The sequence below is a fragment of the Oreochromis niloticus genome, linkage group LG6 (assembly GCF_001858045.2).
Source record: "Oreochromis niloticus isolate F11D_XX linkage group LG6, O_niloticus_UMD_NMBU, whole genome shotgun sequence".
NCBI classification, from domain to species: domain Eukaryota; kingdom Metazoa; phylum Chordata; class Actinopteri; order Cichliformes; family Cichlidae; genus Oreochromis; species Oreochromis niloticus.
In genome coordinates, this window is record NC_031971.2 from 13262739 (window position 1) to 13274885 (window position 12147).

Below are 12147 nucleotides of genomic sequence, written 5' to 3' on the forward strand. Positions count from 1 at the left end.
AAGCACTGAAAAAGGACATAACCGTCTCTCACATATGGTTTATCGACAAAGAATAAGCTGTGAGATGCTCACACAAACAAGAATGTGCCGTGTCAGTTTACTTCTTCACATTTTTAAATATATATTCCCAAAGCTTCTTTCATAATTGACAACGTGTTTTGTGTTTTTTTTATTTGTATTTTTTTCTCTGGTACCTTTAGCTTCCATGCTTTTCACATCTTTCTTAATAAGATTTTGTAGAGAGAAAACACCCAAAGGTCTCAAAAGGAACAATCGGCCGAGATTACATTCCACAAAAAAATAAAAACAACTCAGTCAGAAAATGCTTATTCATTTATTAAAAAGAAAAAACAGAAATGTTTCAGCTCAGTGTTGAAGGCTCTACTGAGTACCAGAGCATTATAGTATTGTATTATGAATGACAATGTCAAAAACAGGCTGTTAATATGAACCTCGGCTTATTTAAGTACCATACTATATTGATCGTAGTGCATCTCTGTATGTTTGTTCTCAAACTCCTCCTAAACAACAGGTTCTACAAAGGTAACAAAATGTTTAACATCTATTCCGTGATTCATTAAAATATTTGTTCCAAATAAAAACTATTATTTTTTTTGGCCAGTTCACAAACATATGTAGTTTTTGAACCAAATGCATAATTTGCATATTTATATCCACGTTACATGTACATTTTAACAGTCATGAGTAGAGTTTAACTTTTAACACTTGGCTAGTTTTATTTCCTATCTGTTGTGCCTTTACCATTATACACAGTTAACTGAAATTGAAATCATAATCATCTGTAGCAGTAATTTAGTAGTAGGTTATTACTACTAAATTACTACTAGTTATTTAGGGTTATGATTTATAGATATATCAACATTTACAAATAGCCAGCCCCATTTTAATAATTGTTAGTTAAGTGTCAAAAGTCATTGATGTAACTGCCAGTGAATGCTGTTTGCCATGAATTAGGCAGCTAATACTGCCTGTATTTAGGCTACGTTCACACTGCAGGTCTTAATGCTCAATTCCGACTTTTTGATCAAATCCGATTTTTTTGTCTGCTTGTTCACACTACAAATAAAATGCGACAGCAAACGCGCTCTAGTGTGAACGATCAAAGCGGCCCGCATGCGCAAAAGAAGACGTCACACACAACGCGATCTGTTTAGACCCAGACCAAACAGTATTGTTTGACTGATGGCCCTTAATATAAAGACTTCGGACTTTACGTTTCCCAATTTTTGCTTTAAGTTATTTTGTTATTTACATAATAATGTAAATAACCTAATAATTATCCTTATTGCTGTTTTAGAGGAGCGGTGCTTCAAAGGATAGTTGCAGATTTCTGTCAGAATTTGCAGATTATACAGTACAAATAAAATGTTCACGTTGTCTTCCCAACAGTTTCACTGACATCTACACTGGATGGCCAGGAAGCGTTCGCGATGTCTTCTCGGACGCTTCTCCGGCGCTGATAATTGGCGTCTGTCTTGTGTCAGTGACGTAAAAGACGGATTTAATGCGACACGACCGTTCAAACAGCAGTCGCTTTCTAAAACATCGGATATGTATCGGATTCAGTACCACATACGAAAGTGACCCACATCGGATTTGAAAATATCGGATTTGTGCCGTTCACACTGTCATACCATGATCGGATATGGGTCGCATAGGGTAAAAAAAAATCGGATTTGATGCGCTTTCGCCTGCAGTGTGAACGTAGCCTTAGTTACTTTCCATTATACAATAAATATATAGAGTACAAGAAGAAAACTAAAAAACATATATATTTATTATTCTTTTGTTAAATTTTTATAAACAACCATTTTTTCATCTCACAATATACAGTGGCTCAAAGAACAACAAGATAAATTAACCATACATGTCTGACCATGAGCAAACAAGAGCTGCAGGCCCACTAGTTGGTCTAACGTTATCTCTTACTTGCATCTGACCATCAAGTAGAACTATATAGACGGAGCTGTTTTTTTGTTCACCTTGTGAATATCAATGCAAAGTCTGCTGTTCACTCTATGTTGATTCCTTTTTCTGGTACCAACTCCTGCAAACACCTGTTTCTTTAGCAGCTTAAAAGTGATGAACTGTAACAAGATCCTTCACAAAGTAAAAGTACCACGTTCAGAATACTAAAACAAAAGTTCAGCATTAAGTAGAGTAGAAATACAGATCTGTCAGCATTACGGCTGTAACAACTCAATTACTCTGGTGCTTGTTTGTTAATTTACTGACTTCAGTAACTGTTTACCAAAAATGAATAAATAAATAAATAAATCACACCTCATACATTATGATTTTGTCAAAGGATATTGCAGAATATTGCGAAATCAGACTCAAGATCATATGCCACAGTTTGTGAGGTCTTACCAAGCTGCTATGCAAGCACTCTGTCACTCCTCACCACTGACAATAACTCTCCTTGACAACAACTGCTAATAGCCATTTTGGTTTCCCAATAGCCAGAGGTCTCATTATATTAGTGTGTAACTGCCAATAATTTGCACAGCAACCACTAGAAAGTCTTGCTTTGACTCTTTGTGGCTTGATCTCAATTAGATCCTTACCAAATTCGAACAATGCATTATTAATTAATTACCTTTGGACACAGCTATAGCCCTAAGGCAAACTGCTCAAAACCTGAATTTAGAGGTCACTGTCCTATTTAATTCCAATAACAAGTGTTTAACATTAAAGCCAAATGTCAGATGCTACACTATACAACATAAAAAATCATTTTCAGGTTCAGACCAGGAGAAGAATTTCCCTCCTGACAGTGAGCTGATTTGGTTCCTCTATGCAGCAGCTGTTCAGCAAACCTGCCTGTCCCTCACTATGCTCTCTGTTGGGTGGATGTCACATATTAAAGTTGTGACTACCCAGGCATAATATTGGATTTTAACATATTTTTACCGGCTGCAGAAAGACAAAATAACTATATATGAAATATTTCCTATGCATGTTCAACATAGCCTGTTAAAAAAAGAGTATTTGTGATTAATAGTACAACTTACCTGTTCCATGTTTAATTTATTCAGATTTATGAACAGATTTATCAAATTATCAATATTGCTGGCAATTTCTTTTTCACTGAAGAAAAACAACAGGAATCATAGACAGATGTGATGAGTTACCTGCACCGAGCATCTTTAAACAATAAAGCTGCAATTAACAATCATCCTCCTTACTGATCATTAACTAACAGTTTCAATATTTTGGTTACATAATACCAACTAACTGAGAAAAAATGTTCGTCAGAGTTACAGCCATATCATTTAACACAGGGAGGTCACACCAATGTCTTGTTTGACATGGTCCGGAGTTGACCTTGAAGTACATGTAAAGGTAAATATTAAAATACTTAGATCTAGCAAGTTTCATTAGGTTGGGCAAGTCCAAAGCTCAGGCTACAAAAACTAAGTGCACAGTCCTTGAAGGCTATTGATGTAGCACTTTTCCCCTGATTAAAGAAACACTGCTGATTGTCTGACCAACGAGACTTTGGTCAAATGAGAGTGTATCGACCAAACAATCGTCCAATGTGCCAGTCAGCCCTGATGTACAGCCCTTAAACTTACACAATTCACTGTATGTGAGCAGGAAATCTTCACAGAGGGACACACACTACATATATGAGTTGACACTTAATAAATTAGCAGTTAAGATAACAAACAGCACTTGAGAGTGCATGCATGAACAAGAACTTCTCTGTCTTGTTGTCAGCCAATCAATCTGTGTCTTTTGCTTTGTTACGATTACAACCAACTGTGCATGTTTTGCAGTCATTATGCTTCATTTCGATGACTTGAGAAATAGAAAAAAAAAGTACTAGATAAGGTTTTCATGCGAAGCCCCCCAACTCCTTGAACACATACACAGAGTGGATCAATAGCAGCCTCCTCCCCCTATCTTACATAATAAACACCAAGGCCTAAACAGCAAAACAGCTTCCATTCCACCTGTGTGGCCTGCAGCAATAGATTCTTTTGTCCCTCATGGAGAGAGAGAGACAGAAGGAAGAGAGAATCCAACACCAAAAAGAAGACGAACGATACTGGAAGAACAAACACCAAAAAAACGAAAAGCAAAAAGAAGCAAAACAGACAGGACGCCAGAGAGAGAAAGACAGAGAGAGAGAAAAACCACATTGTACCCTGCTTGGTTCAGATTTCAAAGCTCTGAAGGATGTTTTTGAGGGAAAACTCCAGCAAAATGCATCTTTTCACAAAGACAAAATACCATTCTGACTGGGCAGAAGCACAAACTGAGCAGAAAGAGAAAAACGCACAACGCCTCTGGCAATTATATCTGCGCCTTATCCTATATGTTGACTGTTTTATACCTTTAACTCACCACATTCATAGTAGAACTGTAGTAGAGTAGGAAGCACGCCATGACTGACCTCTTTACAACAACCTCAATGACTCACCAAAAAAAAAGTCAGATTAGCTTTCATGTGGGTTTATGTGTGTGCGCTTTTGAACAAAAAAGGTAGAAAAGATGTACTTTACTTTTATACACACACACACACACAGACTAACACACAGGTGATTATCTTCCATTAGGCAACTTTTGTTGCTTCTTTTAAACTGCCGCCTCTTCTGCTTTGAGAAAAAAACACTTAGGAGTGATAGAGGGTTAGCATTAGTCTAACACACATACACACACACAGAAACAATGTGCACGGGCAGCAACACATACAGTATGTACTCAGAATCTCTTTCACATACCAAGCATGCACACAGATACAGGTAGATACACACACAAACTCTCTCGCAATCCATCACACACAAACACACACACACACACACACACACACACAGCGAACAAAGTGTCAGGTGGCAGTGGAAACGTGGTGATTTGTTCCTCCTGACAGACAGGAAATAAGGGAGTCGACCAGGGACCTCACTTCCTCTAAGATCTGACTAACCTGACATCTATCAGACAACCCCCCACACACACATGCATTGACACTGTCCTCCAATGTTTGGTCTACTCTAAAACACATGCACACACACACACACATACATAAATTCACCATCCATCAGGCTCCTAAGTCCCCGCAGGGGCCTCCAGAATTCAAATGTGGCATTAAATACTTGTCTGTGAGCAGAGAAAGAACATGTGCATAACAAGCGTTACATGTACATTTTAAATTGTATCAAAATCCCCAGGTTGCAAGCTAAAGTAATGAAAGGTGCAATAACACCTCTGGTAACAAACAGCCTCTAATACAAATTGCTTCTACTGTTCTTAAAATATTGCTTTTTTTTTTCTTAGCTCCAAGCAAAGGTTGCCACAGAAATGTGAGACCATCAGTGGGAGATGATGAAAAATGGAAAATAACGGCATAATATTGGTGAGGCTGTCAGTAGTGTAAAAAAAATAATAAAATAAATTAAAAAACATGAATAGCGAGTGCAGCACTGACAATGATCATCATTTAGATGAGCCTTCTAATCTACCCTCTCCTCATTACTCCAAGGTTAAGCAAATTTCCACGTCCGCTTTTGCTGTTTGACACTGATGAGAGGGAAGGACTTTAGTGTGTACTTGAGGATGGAAGTTTGTGCATCAAACTGCATGCTAGTCTATTTGATTTGGGTTTTGACATCTTGCTCTGAACCTTCCCAGCCCACAGCCCACCATATAATGTCCTATCTCTGACCTCAATTCACTTAAGCATGCCCAGTGGACCAATCAGCACCAAGTACCGGCTTAGCAGAGCCAATGGCATGTGTCATATCAAACCTAATCACACACTGATAGATCGACTAAGTGGGTCAGCTTTGTGGTGAAAGTCTTTTCCCGGCGTAGGACGAAGGAAGCAGCTTCAAAGTTCATGGTTAGAAGGAAAACTTTTGCGTTACACTTTATTTTTTTATACTTGAGAGAAGAGCAGTGGTTTAACAGCTGGCATGCTGGAGTCAGATTTAAGCCTGGAAAAGCTATATTTTTCACACGATACTGAACCAATAATGCTTTTATAGGTCCAGTTTAATTATATATCTGTTTTTTGATATATGATATATACATTTTTTCTACTCTGGGATATACTTAAAATAGTTATCTCAGGCACACAGCTCTGGTTGCAAGCACAGCAGCTGTTTTTCAAGCCTTTTATTTACAGGGGGCAGCCAATGAGGGAGGGTGGCCGTAAAGGGAAGCGAGCTAAAACAGGTTGTTTTAGACAGATGATGAGCGGCTGAGGCGTTTCACCAAGATAAATAAGGATTATTTTGAACTGTGATTCATAAAAAACTACACCCACTAGCATGGAGCTGCAAGCATAACAGTTCTACATTCAATTTAAGCTTCTTAAAGACCACTGGCATTGTATACATTAACCTGTCTCATACACGTGAACTCCTTCTGCACATTTTCAAACTTTATTCGGCAGTGGTCCTGAGTGGTTTGGGTTTGGTACAGAAGCTAAAAAAAAGGCTGCTTTTAGAAAAACCAAGAAATCGTTGCAAGTTTTTCATCACTGAACAGCTATATTAAAGATAGTAAAGCCTTCTGGACTCCCTCTGTTATTGATGTAGAATATGATTAACATTTGGAAACACTGCGCATGTGACCTATCCTTGACTTCACCAGAATATACGTAAAGTCTACAATGAGGCTCTGTCTGGATCCATGCTGGAAATGTGAATCAGTCAAACAGCTGTGGAGCAGAACCCACTCCATGACAGGGAGGCAGAGGTTGGATGGTGAGGGGGGGATGAGTTATGAATAAAGAAGGGAGGGTGGAGAGGTGAGCAGATGAGAGACGGAGGTGGGGGTGGGTGGATGGGGGGACAGTAAAATGCTGCCGTCACTTAAACTCTAAAATGAAAGATCGATGAGCTTATTTAAATGTGCTCCCAGAGACGAGAGTTGGCTCATATAAACCCCCTCGCATTTATGAGGACGGGTGTGGGCATCGATTGACGGAGAGAAGAGAGAGAGTGAAAAGGGGCAGGGGTGGGGGAGTGGGTTGTAAGGAGGGGGGGAGGGAGGGGGATCAGGAGGATCAACCTTGGCTCATGAATTTCATCCTTTTCCTCCTAAAATAAAACATCCTGATAAATGCTGGGGATAAAGGGGTCGGAACCTGGAAAATCTACAGTCTTCGATTGACCGCCTGGCACAGCTTATCAAATCAATAAACCCGCACCACCACCACCCTACCCCTTCACCACAACCAACCTCATCACCAATCTGTTTCATTAATTTCCAATTCACCCCCTTCCACCCCTTAAGCCCAGACAGCTGAAAGGGACTGCTGGGCTTGATGGTGGGAAAATTGGGGGGTGTGGTAACTTGGGTGCTGGTGGTGAGACCTTGACATTAATAGGAGGACAGAAGGAGCTGACTCTGCAGCCGCTGGCAGGAGGGAGGGAGGGAGGGAGAGAGCAAGGGAGGGAGGAAGATGGGAGAGTGTGACAACTGGGGAAAGAAGGGAGAGGAGAGCAACTTTTGACATGCACAGAGGTGTTGTCATACCGTCATCATTGATTGAACTGCAGGCAAGGCTTTGTGAGTGACAAGCACGGTGCGCCGCATTCTTCCTCCAACCCAGCACCGTACATTTTTTCTTCTCACCCCCTTTCCTCACCACTCCCTTCTCTCCTTCCTCTACTCCTTCTTACACCACCTCCCTTCCCTCTCAGCCACACTTTTGACTTTCTCACCCTCCCCGCTCCCCTTCTTCACACTCATGCGGGCACTTTTCTTGCACTTAAACCGCTTGCACATATCCTCCATACGTTCACAAATAGCACACCCCCACACTTCTCTTTCACATACACACACGCACAGACATTCCTAAGACCCCCACCTCTACTCCTCCTCCTCATTACCCCAAAGTCTCAGCCTTACGTTCTGCCCACCACACCATCTGTGACCCAGAGAAAAACTGCATGTCAACACCAGCCTGACCTTTTCCATGCTTTTGTTTCCCCACTCTCACATCCTCCTATGAGGTACATTAAAAAAAATTCACATTCATAGCACAAACACTGCAGTTTCTTTCCACTGTGGCGACAAAAGAAAACAACAACAACAACATATGAATACTTAGAACAAGGCAACCCACAATTTCCACCTTTGGTAAGGGATCAATATCTCATCATATCTGTCTCCTTTCCTGTTGCCATATTCAACAATTACTCCACTCAGCACGCAGCTACAAGTCTCATACTAATCCGGACACCTGCTCAAGCAACAGGGTCAACGCCGGAATGGGATACAGCTTTAATGAACACACTGTGTGAGGCTGCATGTTTGTGTGTGTGTGTATCTACATGTTTGTGCATTTGTGTGTTTCTGTGCCAAATCAAGAGCTGTAGTTAAGCAGGTCACTGCATAAAAGGGGGATTATCAGTGCCTGGAAACTGTAACACTAAGACCCTCCCCACACACACACACACATCCTCAATAACTTAATCCTGAGATTTATAGTATGAATAGAAACAATAATAATAATAATAACAATAATAATAATTAATACATGCACTGCACAAAATACCTAGCCTTTTCTGTCTCTGGACACAAGAATATAATTACCAAAAAATGTTTGCCCCCATAAAACCACCCCTCTCTTTTCCCCTCCTGCAGACATGGATTAGAACTCCACCAAGTGATAAACTTAATGTGTTAAATCACTGTTTTTGCAGTTTAGGGTCCTCATGTCTTCTTGCTCCTGTTCAGCATGATTGCAGTGACAAAGGGGTCTGTGTGGATGTGTTTATTAAGACAATAGATTTTCTGCTTACATCAACTATGAAAAAAAACTAAAGAACGCGCATTAAAAATCTAATAAGAAACATTCTTATTTGCTCTGCATCATCTGTCATTTGAGAGTCCAGCTCATACCTTGCCCGTGCAACATGTGGCAGTTGCTGCCGAGAAGAAGCAGGAGAAATAGAGGCAGACCCCGGCTCACTCTCCGGGTCGTCACGGTTCCCATCACCATCTTCTCCCGGCTCCCTGCAGCGGGTCCCTCCACACGCTCCGGAGATCCCGGACGGCTAATTCCCGGCTTCATCCTGCGGGAAAAGGCTCCGCTTCTCGCGCTTTGCTTCTGCAACTCTCAGTCTCTCTCTCCCCTGCGCACGAATGAGAAGAAGTGCGAATGGGTGGCGGAGGTGCTGGTGGCGGGGGCAGGCTTCAGCTCTGCCCTTCCCGGGGTAAAGCTGTCACTGCTGACAAACTCCAAACTCTCACTCCGCAACTAGGCGGGCTGTGGGGGTAAGGAGGCTCGGTTAACAGGCAGACTGACTTTCCCTCACTTGTCCGGGGCTTCACGGTGTACCGGAGCCGTGATCTCTTAACTGCAGCGGCTGCGGAGTCTGTGTCTTTCCACGACCTGTGATAGTCTACCTCATTTCCATCTGGATTGATCCGACCATCGAGTTAATACATTAGAGTGTGTGTGTGTTTAGACTTATCGGCTTATTCTCTGCTATCGACTTCAAATCCGCGCTTGTTTTGATGTCTTCACCGGGGATTTGTCCCGCGGGTCATTTAGCCGTTTACACGGCGGTCGCATTAACAGAGAAGCGATAAAACACCTAAGTTATCCATCCGTAGTCTGCCCGTATGGCTTCATGCTCTAAAAATCAATCCAGTAATTGATTCGGCGAATTCCCTTGGATTTAGTCTGCAAACAAAGTGTGGAAAGGGCACCCGAGTCTCTTTCTAAGAGTGCTCTGTTATCTGAGCAAAACTTAAGATAAAAGATATCCAATTTGACACGTTAAACTCGAGTGTCCGTGGGTCGAAACTGTGTCCACTCTTCTCCCTCGCACACAAGGACACTCTCTGCCCGCGCGCACACGCCACACAGTCCGGCTAACTTGTGCTGTAATGCGGCTCGGATTACTCGGAAAAATGAGACAACAGGTTCACAAAAAATAATGGCATTTCAAGTTTGTCGGCAACAACCGAGACTTTTCTCCACCTTGGAGCGGGTGCACTGCCGTGGAGGCGCTGCTGCGAGGCACCAAAGTGGCAGGTTTGAAGTGAAAGAGCAGCCGCTCAGAGCCAGACGGTAACGTTACTCTCGCTGCTGTTACTGCGACACTGGAGCCTTTCGCTGTTTTATCCAGAGTCTTCAATGGTCCCCCCGCAAGCTCGCACGAGCCCGGGAAAAAAGCAATACGTCAAATATACGTTTTTATCGCTGTCCATAGGTACTCACGAGAGTTTCTATCCTCAGTTTTCGGCGTTTTGTTTTCACCCCGCTGGTTTCTTCCGTGTCGGAACCCTGTTGAGGCTTTGGGAGCCGACTGGGGCGATGCGTCTCCCTCCACTGAACACCTGCCACCCTTCTCTCCTCCGCACAGACTTGGGGGAGAGAGAGTGAGGTCTGTTGGTTAGACTTATCCGAGTAGCTCCTGCGTACCTACTCTTTTATGAGCGCAAACTTCTATTTACATTAGTTTGAAATTACTTTTTTACACCGTTAGCCTTTCCCTTAATCTCTCCAGTAATCTATCCCAAACTCAAAAACTAAACTTCCATTCACTATCATCCGTCGCTGCTGATTGGGAGAGCTCATGGTTCCCGCTGTTCCTATTGGACAGTCTGAACCGAGGGGCGGAAAGCACATCCAGCACCAAGAGCGCAATGGAAGGTCCCCCCAACCCCTCAAACATCCCTGCCACACACACAGATAGACACAGACACACACGTATATATATATATATATATGCAGGTTTTCACTCTAACCATTTAGTATTTAGGGATTTTATATTATTAGTTTTGTTATTTATTACTTATTAGGGAATTTATATAAATGGCTGGGGAGGACTGCAAATGAGAAGGAGCCACCCAGGGGATTTTTTTCACCTTGCTAACTTCAAAGAAATTTCACTATATATTATTTGACTAAAGAGGAGCTCTCAGAAGCACTGCTGGCAGTGCAGCTACATGCACATCACAAAATAACTGCCTGGAGCTATATCTTACCACTAATGATAACCTAGTTTCTTCCATGGTGAGGGTCATTAAATGGCACATTAATATTAAAGCCTACAACACAGTGACCTTATCTTTTATTGCCTCAATAAATCCTCAGAGACAGACTTTCCATCCCCCGAGTGTCCAAGTATTGTTCCTGCATTGTCAAGTTGTCCCCAATGAGCTCTCCCCTAGAACCTACGCATCGGCTCACTCATTTATCTTTCCATCCAGATCCATTTGGCAATTGTCATCTAACTTTGTTTCCAGTAAAGTGGTTATAATGCTAAATTTAGTCTCCATCAGTAGCTTAATCTGCAGTGCTGAGACTCAGATTTTGTTCTGCATTTCACATTAAAATGCCAAAATTCATACTAATTTATCTGCAGGAGTGGTTTCAACCCCCGAAATGTATTCTTAAAAAGCCAGTTTATGAAACACGAGTTTATAGTTGCTTTTTCACTTAAACTTTTTTTCCTTCTGCCCACAGAAATAGCATCAGGAGAGCAGTGAGAGTGAGCCAAAACAGTATAGCTGTGGTAATGGAGAGGTACAGATTAACTGTGGGTTCACAGTTAGCACAAGCAAACCCTATCGCCTCGTTTTGAAATTGTCATTTGACACTTTGTTATGATAAACAAAGAAACTAATTATTACTACTTTAAGTGTAATAATCGGGTTACATTTTATATTACACTTCAAGTATAAAGGGTAATATAGAGGGATTTGCTTTTTGTCCCATTAAATGTCAGTCATTCACTCATTCACTCATTCATTCCATCAATGCAGATGAATCACTTAATTTCAGTAACAAATCTTGGTCTCTGGTTGCCACATCACTGCTAGTTTCTTCCGATTTGTAGGCCACTTTAGAAGGTTGATCGGTGCCAGCCCAAATCACTACCCTGCTGAACACCCAAAGGTGTGTAAAATGACAGTGATCTGCATAAATTCCTCTCTGTATAAAGAAGCTCTAAAGCTTTTCTGGCAGCTTGTACTGACTTTATACCTAACCTGGCATAGTAGCAACAGTAAGGCCTTTAACTACTTGGCTGTACATGAGGAAAAAATTAGAACAGCTCCCCTGTGAAATCTTCAATTCTTTCTTCTAAGTTTACAAGGTGCTAAAAAATTCCCCTGCTGCACACCTGGACAACCTGTTGCACCCCAATTGGTCGT

General features: G+C 41.6%; 1 protein-coding gene across 2 annotated transcripts in view; it reads right to left on the bottom strand.

Annotated features, from left to right (window-relative positions):
- LOC100701042 (protein sidekick-1) overlaps nucleotides 1-10540 on the bottom strand; it is a 262584-nt gene extending 252044 nt beyond the window's left edge. For both annotated transcript variants that reach the window (XM_005460732.4, XM_005460731.4), the window contains exon 1: nucleotides 8881-10540. In XM_005460732.4, coding sequence (XP_005460789.1) covers nucleotides 8881-9052 — 172 coding nt within the window. In that variant the 5' untranslated portion in view covers nucleotides 9053-10540. The remainder of the gene's footprint in view (nucleotides 1-8880) is intronic.
- Between the last annotated feature and the right edge of the window lie 1607 nt (nucleotides 10541-12147).